This window comes from Camelus ferus, chromosome 3 (genome assembly GCF_009834535.1).
Source record: "Camelus ferus isolate YT-003-E chromosome 3, BCGSAC_Cfer_1.0, whole genome shotgun sequence".
NCBI lineage: Eukaryota > Metazoa > Chordata > Mammalia > Artiodactyla > Camelidae > Camelus > Camelus ferus.
Window position 1 is genome coordinate 89,722,507 of NC_045698.1, and position 17,328 is coordinate 89,739,834.

General features: G+C 35.0%; 1 protein-coding gene across 3 annotated transcripts in view; it reads left to right on the forward strand.

The window, feature by feature from the left end:
• The window catches only part of ADAMTS19 (ADAM metallopeptidase with thrombospondin type 1 motif 19), a 241,151-nt gene that overhangs the window by 45,314 nt on the left and 178,509 nt on the right, over positions 1-17,328 (forward strand). For all 3 annotated transcript variants that reach the window (XR_004318692.1, XR_004318691.1, XM_032476644.1), the window contains exons 4-6: positions 5,770-5,942; positions 7,529-7,612; positions 8,291-8,448. Coding sequence is in view for 1 of the 3 variants with exons in the window: in XM_032476644.1 (XP_032332535.1) it covers positions 5,770-5,942; positions 7,529-7,612; positions 8,291-8,448 (415 nt within the window). In the remaining 2 variants the exon portion in view is untranslated. The remainder of the gene's footprint in view (positions 1-5,769; positions 5,943-7,528; positions 7,613-8,290; positions 8,449-17,328) is intronic.

Genomic DNA, 17,328 nt, shown 5'->3' on the forward strand with positions numbered 1-17,328 from the left:
GTGTCTGCCAGTTCCTCACAGAAATAAAATGGGTGACTGTTTTGTACACTTCTTTACTTCCTTTGGCAGAGATCTGTGGCATTAGCAAGAGCGGTAAGGAAAATGAATGATTTCTATTACATAAGTAGGACCGGAAAGTTATAGCCAACATTCAGTAGTTTCCCTAGGTAAAGTGTTGGGACATCTAATCCAGACATCCCAGTGCATATGCACTGAAGGAGAAATATTTCCATTTTGAGTCTGAGGCAGTGAGAACTTACTGAAGAATTTTTGCTTTAAAGACTTTAAAATTTGACTTGAAGACTTGAAATTAAGTGTTAGTGTAGTTAGTGCCAAGATATCAGTTCTGAAGTTGGTTATGGTATTTGAGGCTGGTTTAGGTATGAAAATTGTGATAACAAGTAACATTTGCAGAGGCCATGGGATGTTGGTGTCACCTGTTGTCTGGGATGTTCAGATTCAGAAAGAGTTTCAATATGTTTCTGTTTCGATGTACCAGTCTGTAAGAGAATTATCTTCAAAAGTGGTTAAGTGAATCTGTCTCTGTTACACTGTTCAACATACATGATCAAGTCATTTTAAATAAGACACATCCTTCTTCTTTATTCGAACAACTATAGATACAATGGAGTTAAAAAACAGCTGAATTAAAGTTGTAGCATTACAAACAAGCAAAAGAAAGGCTTTTGTATCATGAAATGATAACAGCAGCAACTTGGATTTAGTCCATTTAAGGAGGTTGCCTTGTGTTGAGTTATACTGAAAATATGCGCTGTGCAACTTTTGAATCATAGCAAGTTCCAGCTGTTCTAATTCCTCCTGTACACGGATGACATAAAGCAGGCTTTGTGTGCCTTTATGCACGGACGAATGGTTTCTAGAAAATTCTTAATTTTGATAATTTTATAACGCATAAATACATGGTACATATTTTACACATGTTGTTGATAAAGTTAATTTTTTTTGAGGCGTGACTGTTACGTGCCAATTGTATTGAGTGCTTGCGCGCAAGGAGTGCTAACCTATCATCAGTTGGATGCTTTACTGAACTTACCTGTTCTGATGCTTTTTAAGGATATGGAATTTATAAAATCATTTTAAAATCAGCAATCCATGATATAAAATATCATTTACTTAATTAAGCTGATATGTCTAATTGTAGTTCTTTCCTTCTTCAGGTAATGTATTAGCATATTAAGAACATGATTCAAATTTGGGTAATGTAACTGCATTTGCCTTTGCACAACAAGAACATAAAGCTGACTTGGATTCAACTTGGGCTTTGTCCTATTCCCCATCATCATTTTAATGCCATAGGTTTATATGTGTTGATTACGTAAATATTTTTTTCTGAACAGGCACTTTTATAGTTTAGGATGACTTTGTTGTGTCCTTTTATGAAAAGACAATACAGAGGAAAGAAAGGCACATGAGGCTGAGAGTCGGAGGCCCTGGGTTCAAGGCCCAGCTTCAGTCTCCCTTCAGCTACAGACTCTCCTTCACTTCCCTTGAACTTCTGAACCTTAACTTCTTCATTCACAACATACGCAGAACCAATCATCACACAGGGAGGTGGAGCTAAGCGACACAGCTCTTATTCTCAAGAGTTGACCAGTGTATTATTTTTAGACAAATTGGTAAGTGAGTAATTATATGACAAGTAATTATATGACAGTTGACAATTATATGACAATTATATGGAGCTATGAAACTCAGTACCCAAGATTCTAAGCTTCTCATGTAAATGGGCTCAGCCTCAAAGATCTAGCCACATGTATCCAGACTGTAGGGAGGAAAGAGAACAGAGTGTGCAGGTTAAGAAAATGGACTTTGGGGTCAGACTGCCTTTGTCCACATCCTTATGCTGTTACGTCCTAGATCGGTGACTTTGGAAAACTTACTCGATCTCTCCAAAGCTCCATTTACAGTGTACAGAATGGGTACAGTGATGCCTGAACCTCAGTGCTATTTCAAAATTTAATTAGATTGTATGTGAAAATGAAAACATACGTGAAGATATTGTTAGACAGGGAAAGTGCATTTCAGGCCGAAGAGCAATACATACAAATGTATAAAAGCAGGAGAAAGTACCAGCTGGGGAGCTGAAGCCAGCATCTGCAGTGTGGACATGAGATGCAGCTGGGAAAAGTGGTCTTGGATGAGATAATGAGTGGGCTTGGGTGCCGTGGTGATGAGGATTTTATCTGGAAGGCAAAACATGGTCCTTAAGATTGTAAGCAGGCAGATGACATTATCAACCAATATATATGCCTTGACATTTTAGTATAAACTTAGGAGTATGTCCAGGACTCTGGGAACAAGAAGAAGATTTATGGAACTGAAGAAGACCAGTCTATTCAAGCAGGATATGGAGACCATCTCTGCTCTGAGAGCTGACTTAATCAGACCACCACTGAAAAGGTTTCCATATGCCACGCAGAACTGCTGTGGAGGATATTACAGGGAGCACATACTGAGCATTGGTGACTACACATTTAAAAATGCCTTCTTTAACTGGAAGTGCGTGGTATCCACTCTTGTTTTTAAACACACCTATGGGTAGAAAATGGCCTCAAGACTGAGGAGATGAAGAATGAGCTCAGCACGGTTGATGTGGACAGTGAAGACGTCAAAGAAAGCAACTTTAGATGACTTCAACATGCATGATTTTCACACGTAATAGCTAACTTGTAGGATGGAGTCAACCAACCATGACATTGAGATTCTTAAGAAACCTAAAATATTCCAAGTAGTCTATTTAAATGTAACATGCAGATAAGGATGTAGCACACTGACAGTTTGGGGCCAACACAGCTGTCATTAGCTGGGGCAATAAACGTAATAAACTTTTCTCTCTCTCCCTTATGTGGTCTGTTTATCACTCTTGAGAAGGTTGAAAAGCCACTCATTTTATAACTATCCCTTTGGTTTCATATTAGCTCTCATTTTATTTTTCTTACATCTCTGTCTCCTCCATGGGCATGTCTTCTTCCATACGTACACCCTGAAATGGAGATTACAATTAGAAAAACTACGAAATTCATTTCTGTTGTCGGCCTCAAGGTACTAATAAAACCAGTTGCTTATGTTGTCCTTCATCAAGGTCTTTGGTATCAACTGCTGGTACTAAATATGGATTACTTTTAACCACAGTGATTCTGTTGCAGATGACTACTGTTGTTTTTTGTCCTTTTGCATTTTCTTATTTCATGATATAATATTTAATTTTTTCTTAAATAAAGTGTCTTTGCAATTATTTTCATAACATTTTGGTTAACTTAGTTAACTGACTCTACTTGACATTTGGCTAAAACTATTTGTTAAATAGATTTTTAGTTTGTGTCTCTGTGAGAAAAAAAATGAGAAACTGTAATTGGTGGAGATATCTGAGAACAATGAAGTTTGTAGAAATCATGGTGGGATCCAGTTCGTGTTAGAGCTCACAGCTAACTCAGTTGGGTTTAGAAGTTGGTAATAGAAGGGACACAGTAGTTCAAGAAGTCAAGAGCTGAATTAATCCTGGTATAATGAAAAGATATTAGAGGGCAGATTAGGTGGAAATGGTAGTAAAATAGAATAGAATTAAATTGAACTGGCAAGCCAAAGTCAAAGTAGCTGGAACAAGACTTAAGAAAATGAATTTAATCAGAAACCAAGATGATGGACTAGAACTATGAGAATACATACCTCCAAATTCAATAGAAAATAGAAGATGTCTGTGGAAATATGACAAAATAGACACATAAATTTACATCCATGGGATTCCATTAAACACACATTTACTTCCAGGAAATCCACTAAAATTATAGAAAAGAATTATAAAAGATGTCAGCAACTAGCACAAGGTTTGGGGAAAAAGATGATAGCAATTTAGTGACATCTACAGAATTTTGGTAAATGGCAAGAAGAACAGGTGATAGCTAGATTAATAATGGATTGTGGAAATGATTGCTGAGCTGTAGAAATTTGTTAAAACTAATTGAATTGTACACTTAAATGGCTACTTGTTATGGCATGTAAGTTACCCCTCAATAAAGCTGTTAAAACCATAAATTAATTACTGAAGCACCAGATGCACACAGAAAGTTGTACAAATGATGTGTCCAGGTACTGATTTTTCCCAAAATGAGCATGACTGTGTAGTTACCACCCAGATCAAAATATAGAAATTATCAGCGCCATAGCTACTCCCCTTGTGCCCACTCTTAGACACTAACTTCTCTTACCCCAAGATAGTTACTGTCCTGATTTGTGACATCGCGTCTTCCCAGTTTTTGATGTTTCCATAAATGGAATCGTGCACTACCGACTCTTTTGTAATTGGCTTCTCTTGCTCAGCATTATGTTTGTGAGGCTCATCCATTTTTTCACTCGTTGAAGTAGTTGGTTCATTTTCATTTCTTTTTTCATCATACTATTGAGGGTTAGTTGAACTGTTAAGAATAGTGCCGCTGTGAATAATTTTACATGCAATTTGCATGCATTTCTGGAGAGTATGTACTTTAGATTGTTGAGCATTAGATGTACAGTTGTTCAGCCCTAAGAGATACTGCCAACCAGTTTTTTTTAAAGTGTTTATCCTAGTTTAAATGCCCAGCATGTGTGAGTATGGGACTTCCAGTTGTCCTCTCATTCTTGTGGACGGACGCTCATAAAATCATCTCTTTATTTTACCTGTTCTAGGGATTTTAATTTATTTAATTTATTGCAGTTTAATTTGCATTTCCCTAAAGACTAATGAGATTGAGCACCTTGTATGCTATAAGCCATTTGGATCTCCTTTTTTGAGAAATGGCTACTCCAATTTGCAGCCACTATTTCATTTGCGTTATCTGTCATTGATTTAGAGTAGCTTTTTAATTTTTAACTTTTTTAAATTTTATTTTTATTGAGGTAGTTAATTTACAGTGTTAGTTTCAGGTGTATAACAAAGTGATTTAGTTATACACATACATACATATATATTTTCTTTTCAGACTCTTTCCCATTATATATTATTACAAGAAATTCAGTATAGTTCCCTGTGCTATTAGAGTGGCTTTTTATTTCTTTATTATGGAAAAGTACTGTAAATATCTTCTCCCACTTGGTTGGATGCTTTTCATTCTGATAATGCCATGTTTTCATGAACAGAAATTTTACATTTTTATACAATTAAATTTATAAATATGTCTATTTGTGGTTACTGCTTTTATTTGACCCTGTCTGAGGAATCTGCTACCCTAAGGTCATAACTTCTGTATGGTCCTGATGGCAAAGCCAATTTCTTTGTAACTCATGCATAGTTTTAGTTATTAGGGGCACCTGCCTGACCCGAGGATGTGTGGGGCAGTCCCCTCAGGCACTTCTTGCAAGCAGGCATTTATTTTGTCACTGGTTTCAAAGGGAAAAATCATGATATATTTTATTTATTGAGTTATTTATATGGATCTCTGTGCTAAAATTTTTACCATTGTGATCATCAGCAACTCTAGAAAGCAGGTGGTATACTGGTATTCATTTTACAAATGAGGAAACTAAGACTGACAAGTGATGTTAGTTTCCAAGTGCAGAATTAATAAATGGTGGATATCCAGTCTGTCGGATTCCAAAGTCAGACTCCAAAGCCAAATGCTCATTTATGTTCCATAAGTATAGCTCACCATTATATCACCAGCTCATGTTGGCATTGAATAAACTTTCTTCATCATTGTTGAAAAAATGGACTTTTTTTTTTAATTCACTTTGCCAAGATGGAGGCACATTGGAAAATTTCTTTCTCTGTTGCAGATAAAGGAAGACCTAGATCGAAAAAAGTCACAGAAAGTGGAAGAGGGAAACGATATTCATACAAATTACCTCAAGAATACAACATAGAGACTGTAGTGGTTGCAGACCCAGCCGTGGTTTCCCATCATGGAGCAGATGCAGCCCGGAGATTCATTCTAACCATCTTAAATATGGTAGGCAAACTTTAAAGTGCGCTTGGAATTTTTTCAAGAAAACTCTAAGGAAGAAATGTGTGAGTATAATGAAGTTCTTTAAAACTTAACTCATTACTATTCCTTTCTTTTATTGACATGACATCCGTTAAAAAAATACATATACCAAATTGATCCATCTCAAAAGAGATATGAAAATGATAACTCACATCTTCTAGTAAAAAAAAAAAAAAGCATTGTTAATCTTGATGTGGCAAAAATATTTCTCTATTATTCTTTTTTCTCTTTTCTGTGCCCTTCTTTTCATTCTTTTTTATAAAAGGCCATTTGTTGAAATAGCAGAAATGTTACCTTTGTCTATACGCACGGCCCCACTGAAGTTCTGTAGATTATGAGTTGAAACAAAAATGGAGGTTGGTAATTCACCGAGCTCTTTTACAGATATGTAAAATTGAATGTCAGAAATAATACTAGTTGAGTAGTAAGACCTAATAGCTAATAGGTGAATTTTTAATGAGCTTAATCACATGTAGCTCACTTTGGCTGATAGCTTCTGGACAGCAGAAATCTAGGTTGTACCAGGATACCACCTGAATCTGAATTGCACACCCCATTGGGTAGACTTCCTTCGAGGCAGAATTAGAAGGTTATAGTGAAGACTGGTTCTTAGGGGAGAAGAAGTGTAAAGAAAAACCACAGGCAAGTGTCCATGTGTAATTCCAGTTACCATGTAAGGCAAGGGAAGAACCAAACCGCCAATTCAGAGATAACTGTGTTTTGTAACTTCCCCATTCTTACTTTTTTTGGCTTATCATTTGGCTTACTCTTACCAGTGAACAGATTTTTTCACGCCGCCGTCCTTCTGTCTGTGTTCAGCTCTGTCCTGGACACTCTACCAGCTTTCTGTTTAGGGTAGACTAGCATAGCTTACCAACTCCAGTCTCCGATGTGGGTTTGGTGTGCCAGTGTTACATTTTCTGTTGTAAATTAAATAAACACTAAAATTTACCCCCCCCCCCAAATCAAGGTACCACATAAAAAATATGCCTTACTTTTCAACATTGCTACACATACCATGTTTGGGGAAAGCCAGTTATAATTATGATTTGAAAACACTAAGTATCAACAGCCTTGTCTTCACGGGCACCATGGGAGGGAGGAGCTTTGAAAACCCGTTCCTATTTGGCAGCTAGCCTGGGGTGAGAAAATAAACTCTAAGGGGTGAACTGGGAGGTGGCATAGAGCAGCCTGAGCTTTCAGGACTGTTTCTCAGAAGAAAGGAGGATGCTGGCATTTCGTGGCCTTAAGAAAATTACCAAAATTCTTCTCTTTAGTATCATGAAAATGCCAGCCTTCCTTCTGCACCCCATTGAAATGCCTGGGCTTTCAAGGTTGCAGTAAGTGTATCAGAATGCTAGGTCTAAATTTCTTGGTGTCTATAATGAATTAGTTACTATTGCTTATTAAGCTAATTTTTAAATAACTTAAATTTTAAAAAATATAAAATTTCTCAACTAAATTGAGATTTTTTTTCCTGTCTGGGCTTTAAGAAAAATTAAGATGTTTTTCAGTTTTATTTTAGGATTCTTCTTTTTATTTGTTTTCAGGTTTTTAACCTTTTCCAACACAAGAGTCTTGGTGTGCAGGTCAATCTCCGTGTGATAAAGCTTGTTCTGCTCCATGAAACTCCAGTAAGAAAGTCTTGAGTTTTTTGTTCAATTAAGTGAATGAGAAGTTGTGTTCTGGTACTTTGAAGTAAAGGGAATGTTAGGGATTTACTTCTTATTGACTTACAATCCAGAGATATCCACTGAGTCGCTTTAAGTATCATAAATCTACCCTTGAGTTTTAGTTAATACCTCAACTATATTCCAAAAACAGAATGTTCTTAGTTTCCCAGGATCCTGGAAACAAACCTTAACTTTACAAAATGTAATTTTTAAAAGTAATTTTTAATGACAGTTTTATTTTCTCATTTAAATATGTGCTTTACAATTTGTTTGTTATCTATAATTCAGTTTAAGCAGAGACTCCTCTGTGGCATCATTTTAGCCTGCTATTAACTGGCAGTTTGGAAAACCTTTGTTCTTAAATTGTAGATGTAGTGGATTAAGTCTAAAAGTTCCACATTCTTAATATTCCATTGCACCTCTCTCCTCAAAATAGCATTAAACAGATTTTGTAATTATTGTATCTACACAAAGTTTTAAGATTTTTAGCTCAGGCAAAATTAATCCTGAATGTCGTCCAGGTTCTAATTAATGTTATGGTCAGCAGGCTGCTTCAGTAATTCAGGAAGTCTCCTCAGTTTTTAGCTTTTTGTCTGTCTGAGAATAATTTGCCTTGAAGTAAAATCTCTTCTTTTGCAGGCAGATCTCTACATTGGGCACCATGGAGAGAAAATGCTAGAGAGTTTTTGTAAGTGGCAGCATGAAGAATTTGGCAAAAAGAATGATATACATTTAGAGATGTCAACAAGCTGGGGAGAGGACATGACTTCAGTGGACGCAGCTATACTTATAACAAGGTAAAATTTCCAAAGCCAGTTAAATGACATTCCTAATTCAATGGCGAGGCTGTTAATCCTATTAATCCCTTCACAGAATGCTTTTATTCCAGATTTGGTGTTCCAAAAATCTTTTGGCATAATGATGTTAGACATCTCCCTCAATTCATAATAACTGATTTCTAAACAGGCATATATTGGCTGGCATATTGACTAGACATTTGGTTAGTTAATTAAAAAAATTTACTGTCAATTTTGAACATGAAGATGTAGCCATTGACAATAAGTGAAAACACTGGTGAATTTTGATGGACCCTCTAAATTATGAACCTATGCTCCATGTTTTATAGTCATCATACAAAGTACCCAAAATGTTAAATTAAGTGATTGACAGGCTATCTGGTTCCATCTGAGAAAAAAGTTTCAATCACATCTCTAGCTAATGAACTTTGAGCTGCATTGTGAATGTCCGTACCACTCACAAATATTCGTAACAAAGCATCACATATAAACATAAGAAGGTGACATGGTGAGAAACAGTTTACTCTCTGTGAGCACTTTATAGTAGTAATTATTTATGAGTGTATCTTGCTTAGAGCTAGTAAAAATTAATGGTAATTCATTGTTCACCAGCCATTTTATTTTAGTATGAATAATGTTGACATTTCACATCACGGACTACACAGTGACATTGAGACAGGACTGTATGTAATGAGTCCTACTGCATTCACGATAGCTTCTTGTTGACTTGTACAGAAACTATTTTACTTATAAATAATTCATAAAGATGGAAAAGATCTCTATGCAGGAACACAATTGGACTTCCATTTCCAGCTATGTAGGTGCACCTGATATTGGAACTCTGCAAAAAACAACCATAAAAGTTGAAAATAGTTATGAGGCAACTGCTTTCAGTCATTGGAGAATGAGCAGTGCAGTCTCTAAAACAAGGAATATATGTTAAGTGAGCCCCACAGCCAACCCAGCTTTTTGCCTGGGGACAGTTTTTTTTCACTGGTCCAGCAAGCTGGAATCTAGGTAGAGCACAAGGGTCCTACTCTGAGGGCACCAGGGAAGAGGACTCTATGCAGGGAGAGGTGCCAAGAAGTCTGTGTGCAGATCATCTGTGAGAACCTTGCAAGGCTGGCTAAATATATACAGATAGAAACTAATCAAAGTTCATCAGAGTGCTACTGCTATGGAATTTAGATGTTAAAAGTAGACTAGAAATTGAGCATATTCGGGCCACAACAGTAGAGCAACTTTGTTAATACCATGTCATTACTCCTGGCATTTAGCCAAGAAAAGAGAAAGGCTGCGCCTTCACGATAGGCACCATGATCCAGAGAAATGCCTACGCTTGACCTGTCCTAACCAAGCCTGAAACCAAGACCTAGTACCGTTTTCAGAGAAGATAGAGTTTGGAGATTGAGTCCCACCAGTTTACAAAGACTTGGGAATCATCTTGAGCTTTTGATAGATCTTCCCTACCAAAGAATAAACTCAAAGCTACCTAAATTTAGAGTGACCAGCAGGTAACTGAACTGCTTCCTAAAATAAGAATCAGCACTCTTCAGAGGAAGATAACAGAATCTTGAATCTCTATAATATATTATCTACAATAACATGCTCGGAATATAGTGAAAATTAGCCAAGCAAAGAAAGATGACAGTGTGACCCATGGTCAAAGAACAGTAATCAATAGAGACTGACCTGAGAGATGGCTTAGATGTGGATTTACCAATTAATGTGATTGTATTTGGAATCTTGGGAAAGGATGGGAATGGGTAAGAAAATTATTTGAAGATGTAATGGCAAATCCCCCCCCCCCAAATTTCATGAAAACCAACAACCTAGAGACCTAGGTATATTGTAGAAAAACTGGTGAAAATCAAAGATACAGGGGGGAAAAAAGTTGAATTGGCCAGAAAAAAGAGATACATTACACAGAGGAAACAGTGTTAAGATCAATACTCACTTCCCGTCAGAAAAAAAAGCTCCAGATTTGGAAAAAGTAGTCGCAATATGTATATCTAACAGAAATTTGTATCCAGAATGTATGTATGCATGTGTATATATGTATATGATATGTAAGTATTTAGAACTTTAAAACTCAGCAAGAAAAGATGATCAGAGTAGATATGACCTATTTATCCAAAGACTAGCTGGTCATCTTGAGTTGACTAATTGACCTCTCTGAGTCTCATTATGAGATTAGTAGTACAGAGTGAAGACTACAAGGTATCTTGTATCATATCTAACATATAGTGAACAGTCAATAATTTTCCCCAAACATAAATAATTGTATAAGATCCTGTGCAAATATGTTAATGTGGAAGATATAGTATCTGAAATATCTTTTGTTGTATTATTGTATAATAAATGTTTTTCATTGATAGATTTGTCAGCCCATGGTTAAAATCCACTTTCCTCATCTATAAAATTATTACTCCATCCCATATTATTGTTAGCCTCATTTAAGAATCATCCATTGTTGCTGAAGGTATTCTCTAATGATTGAGACCATTTTATGGGGTTCGTTTAATACATTAAGTATCACTAGTAGTAATTTCATTAGCAGGTTAAGGTTTAAATGAGAAAACAATATGTAAAATTCCTAACATCTAGGAATTGTGAAACAAGTATTAGTTCCTTTTCCTTCTTTTAGCTCTTTATATCCAGCAAAAATTCATTTAATAATTTACACTTCCTACTTGTATAGAGTGAGCCTACCTTGCCTTGGGATTTTTAATCTCAAGTGCACTGGAGAGTTCAGTAAAATACTGAAACATGCAATGTTTGATTTGTTTGAAGTCTACCTTGTATACCAAGGCTATTCGGTTTTTAAGAAATACTTTATACTGGACTAACTTACCTCCCAAATTCTGTTGTTGTATGAGGTTTGATATTTGCTACATAATGAAAAGGACAGGAATAAACATTTAACTTTTTCAAATAGTCAAATAAATGAATATTTTAAAAAGAAATACAAGCCAGCAGAATATTTCCTTTTATTTCAGGTTAATAAAACTGGCATCTGGTTTTGTTTTCTCATAGTTACATAGGTTGATGGATAGAAAAATGATGAGAGAATTAAGTAGGTGACAATGATTAAGACCTAGAAACAGGAACAGCAAAATTAAATGCATGAAGCTGTTATGAAGTATTTCAAATAAAAAGGAAGGTTGACACATGAATGGAAAATAACAAAGCTTATAAGAATCAGAGATGTCTGGTGTAATAGAAAGTATATTGGACAATGGGGATGAGCAAGCATTTAATCCCGGCTGGCTCAGTTATGAACTGTGTGGCTTGGCAGTTGTTCAGCCTCATTGACCATTAATTTTTTGTCTGTAAAATGGGCATGATAATACCTGTCTCACAGGATATCAGATTCAGTAGAGATGATATACTTAAATAACCTAACAGAGTGCTTGACCTTACCATGAATGCTCCATTACAACAGCCACAATGTTGTCACTTTTGATTCTAATATTAAAGAATAGGGAGCAGGGTGTACAAATGAAGGCAGTATGAGCAAATATGTTTCTGTCATTCTAAACTACACATGAAGAATTTCTGTGTCCAGTTTGTATATCTGCACCAAATTTCCTTTAATTTTATGCCCATTTATGGAGTAAAGAACACGTTGAATTCATAAGACTCACTACTGGAATTCACAGCCAATTCCAGTGAGTGGTGACCCTGAATTTTTTAAGAATATAATTGTCTGATACTTCGATTAGTTGGAGGAATCCTACATATTATCAGTTTCTCTATAGAGAGTTTATATATTGTGTTTATGACAAAAGAGCCACAAGACATAGTCTTAAGTATAAAAAATAAGAGTAGCATTTGCTCCTGCATAGCTTTCAACATATTTTCTGTGCTGCCTAACAAAGATTTTTACCTATGAGAGTTTTTGAATTGGCTTTATGTGCAAAACACTAAAAATTGCTCATTTACTTAAACTATATGTAACCTTAGGCTAACAAAAATTTGCCAAAATTCTTTTCATATCTAACTATGTATAAGATAATTTTTGACTAGTTTTCAAAGGGAAAAATAAATAGCTTTCAAAATTATATAAAAGGAGAAGGGTATAGCTCAAGTGGTAGAGTGCATGCTTAGCATGCATGAGGTCCTGGGTTCAGTCCAGAGAACCTCCATTAAAAATAAATAAATAAGACACAACATTGTAAACTGACTATACCTCAATAAAATCAATAAATAAACAAACCCAATTACCTCCCTTGTCAAAAAAAGAAAGTATTTAATGATGTTAGTCTTTTCTAAAGGATTATAAGTAAAATACAGGTCTAAGCCTATTTCAGGTTATTTAGCAAGTAATTAAGATTTAATTCTTTTATCTCATCTTTTCTTCAGTCTGCTAAATTTTCACACTATTTTTATTTAAATGGTCAAAATATATTTTAAAACATGCATCTTTTCTAGAATAGATTTTCTCTTTGAGAAAATGACAGGGTCAATTTCAAAAGATCATGTGATTAATGCAGAAGCCATTTAAAATCACTTTATTTGGGGGGTCCTCTAAGAAATCAGCTTATACTAAAGTTTATCTTGTTTGTAACTTTAAGCATGTTTTGTTTGAATAAGATTAACAAATCTTAAAGTCCCCTTGACTCTACCAAAAACTTTTTTTATGAATTGCTTTTTAAAAATAGAATAGCAAATATTGTTGTCAGTGAAAATGATTAGGATTTCCAGGAAACATGTAGATATTATTTTTAATTTTAATCTGAGTATCATAATAATTCTGTGTGACAGGTTTCTTTAATATATATTTTATTTTAGTACTAAATATTTCTGAAAAAAGAATCTGTATGCCATATAGGATCTATACTATTATTGGTGATCATGGGAGCTATTGTATATGCTTAATTCAAACTTCTAACCTATATTGAACACCACTCTGATATAGAGAAATTAGATTCCCAGCATGTATTAACCACAAAGGATTTTCGTATATTCATTTTTCAGGTGATAAAATCTGTGTCTTATTTATCCTTATGGGTGTAGGTGCTGGAAATAGTGCTTCTAAGACTAAAGAGGGGGATAATCATAATTTGATCACTGATTCATATTTGTCTCTTCTAATTAAAAATGCAACATATTCATTAAAGAAATTTGAGAAATACAAAAATAAAGAAAAAACATTAGCGTATAATCCCACCCATTTTTCTACCTAGGAATAATTATGGTTAACATGTTGAAGTATATTTCTCCAGTTTTATTTCCTATGTATTTATGGAACTAAATACATATATTTATAATATCTGAATCATATTCTATGTGCAAGTTTTGCCTCGCCCCACCAATATTGTGACATTAATTTCATTCCTTAATTCCAATGCCATTTTTCTCTTCAGAACTCTGAGAAAAGAATCTCCTGTACCCAATATATATTTTTAAGGTATAAAGCTTTAAAACCACACTTCTAACTAATCCTTACCTCCCTTGTTACTAGCTTGTCCTAGCAATATAACACAACTGTTCTCTTAAAAAAAAAAAAAAGAGGTGTGTGATGTATTTTATACATTTTTTTTAAAAGAACATTGTAATTGGCAACTGCGTGTTCACCCCTCCATGTAGAAAACAGAATATCGCCCATGGAGTTGAATTCTTCATTTTATATACTATTTTACAACACATATTTTTGCTTAAAAATCTATACCAAACATTCCCTCATCCTTAAATAGTTCTTTAAGAAACACTGTAGCATAATTCTCTCCCCTCTCCTAGTAACGCATGGACATGTTCATGTAAAAGTTGCCCAGAGGTAAGCAATGTTGAGTTGGTATGAGTCTAAAGAATGTAGTTTCATGTTGTACACAATTTTCTGGGGTTTTTTTCTGTAACTTTATATTGTATCTTGCAAGTCTTTTCATGTCGTTCATTGTGGAAGGCCAAGTATTATTCCCCAAAGATGTCTATTCTTAATCCCCAGAACATGTGAATATGTTCCCTCATATGGCAAAAGGGGCTTTGCAGATGTGAGTAAGGATGTTGAGATGAGATTATCCTGGATTATCTGCATGTGTCCAATGTAATCACAAGAATCCTAAAAGACGGAAAAGGGAGCAGAAAGTCAGAGTCAGGAAGAGACTGGAAAATGCTATCCTGTTGGCTTTGAAAGTAGAGGAAGGGGCCACAAGCCAAGGAATGCAGGCAGCTTCTAAAAGCTGGAAAAGTCAAGCAATCAGATTTTACCTTAGAGCCTCTAGAAGGAATGCAGCCTTGATGACACCTTGATTTTAGCCCAGTAAGACCTGTATTGGCTTCAGACCTCTAGAGCTGTAAGATAACATGCTTCTGTTGTTTAAAGCCACTGAATACATTTGTGATAATCTGTTAGAGCAGCAGTACTGCGTAACTCCTATTTGGTCCATATCATTTGGAGGGAGGAGCAGACATACTATTTTAATGCATATAAGTATCTTAATTTATGTAACTATTCTATTTTTGTGTAACTTTCTGAATTCTCATGTTTAGAGAAAAGCGTATATGCGTCCTTATCTATATCTGGTTGTAAACAAGTACTAGTATTTAGGATAATTACGGTGTACTTGCTCTTGTGTTTAGAAATACAATCTTCTTCCTAACTGTCAAATGCTCATAAAATGCAGTTAAACTCCATGTTTGGCCATAGGCTAGGATAACATATTAAAATAATGACCTGAAGGTAGTAATATCTGGGATTTATGAGACTATTTTAGATAATATTGTCTAGCAAAACATATAGTAAGTAATCTGTGACTTATGATCTCAATCTGCTAGATCAGGTCAGTTTATAAAGTAATTATTCATGCTCAGATTTTCAAAACTTGAACTCCTAGGACTAACTGTGTGCTCTGTATGCACAAATTGTGTTTTTCAAAGATAAGACAGCATAAAGCACTGTTAACTCTAATGTATCTTTTAGTCATGGATCCAAAACCAAAGCTGTACTGTCTAAAAAGGACTCCTGCTTAAAAAAGAAAAAGGAAAAAGAAAAACCTTTTTGAGGGGTAGAATTTGCTGTAGTTTTGCTAAAACACTTCATGTTTTATGAGGAAAAAAAAAGATTTTTTACACTTCCTAAACCCTTTAGCAGAAATACTGACTTCAATTTTTTGCACCCTGATAAATAGGACCTAGAATAGGATCTTAATAAATTGCTTCTGTTCTGTGGAAAGCAATAGGAATACAGACCTGTGATTGAAAGTAGGGAAAAAAATGTCAAAGGGTAGACGCATATAAAATATGGATCAATACTGACAAATAATTCTACCTTTACTCCCCCAGGGACTAAGATTTATGTGGAAAATCGCTTTTCTCTGTATCACTGTTTCCAGTGCCCCAGCAGTGAAAATCAGCCCACTGACAGGAATGTTTTATCTCAAAGTGACCTACCACCATATGATCAGGAAAGTCTAAACGAATGATGTCAGTAATTGAGGAAGAAAATTGCTTTTTAGTTCATGCAAACATACAAATTTTCAGATCTTCAGCTTTGCAAGGAAGTTAGGACGAATAAAATAAGTTTTAATCTCCGTGGATTCCATGGTCTTACCCATGTTTGACAAAGGGAACTCATAACCAGCCCGGTTTCCAGTGAATACTCAAGTAATTATTAAATGTTGTATGTTATGTGAGCACATTAGTAGGAAGAAATTTTAGCTCAGCTATTAATTTTGGTTTCAACTAAAATGAAACATGTTTGTATAAATCCTAACCTATCTGCAGTAATACGTTTGTTAAATTGTTCTGTGTGATACAATGAAGTAAATAGTTTAAAGCTGACCTAGTGCTGTGGGCTCACGGTAACAAAAACACAAATCATGTTATCCCAGCTGTCAACTCCATGATTCCTTCGTGTAATTTTCACATTTCTCTTTGAAATTATAGAGAAAGTGCAAGTCTGTGTGCCTTGAAAATGCTCTTTAATTTAGAATTGATTTTATTAATGACAGTTCTGCCTTTCAGTATTTACTGAAATGATTTTTGGTTTATGTACGGTACTTCTGCAAGTTAGTTTCAAAATAATGCCATTGGCAAGTTAGAGAAAATTTAATAAAATATAAGAAATGACAGAAATATATTAATTTAATACAAATCACAGAATAATTTTTGAATGAATCATTTATAGGTCTGTCCCAGGGCACTATAAAACTCGACAGTGAGACTTATTCTCAGATGCATCTTCATTCTTGGAAATTAAAGGCTACATTTCATTTTTTTCAATATAAATCAGAACTTAAGCAGAATTTATTGGCCTTCCCAGTTGCCAAAGTCTAACAGTATCATTTCCATAAACTCACATAATGAAAGTCTATGATGCAGACTTCAGGCGCACTGAGCCAACATGAGCCACAAATGAGAGAATTTGAATCCACATAATCGTAAGTCTAGGCAGCAAACAAATCTCTGTCCCCCGGACCCCTCAACATTTTTGAGTATTATGAAATTAAGATTACATTATTGCAGTCCTCTGGAAAGAAGTTTACAGTTGAAGAATTGAAGATTAAGAATTAACAGTCTAAAAAAAATTACAGTCTGATCTGAGGTTTTTAAATGCTGCCGAGAATTTGTTCTTCTATTGTACTGAAAGATATTACCAGGGCCTTTGGATAAAAGACCTTGTATTTTTTGAAATAATGTGCTTGATTCATTTGTTTGCTAAGTGAACAGAAATTGGCTGTGTGATGGACTCATAAGTGCCCTTGACAATAAGCAGTGCATTTCTCATAGTTTTATCATGTTGTTTAGTTACAGATGAAGTCCCTTGTTTCACATTATGTAAATCAAAGTCATCTTGCAGCCTCATGTGTTATGATATGATGTATTGTACATTTAGAAAAAGCACTTAAAATCCCTTCCCCTCTACATCTGAATATACTT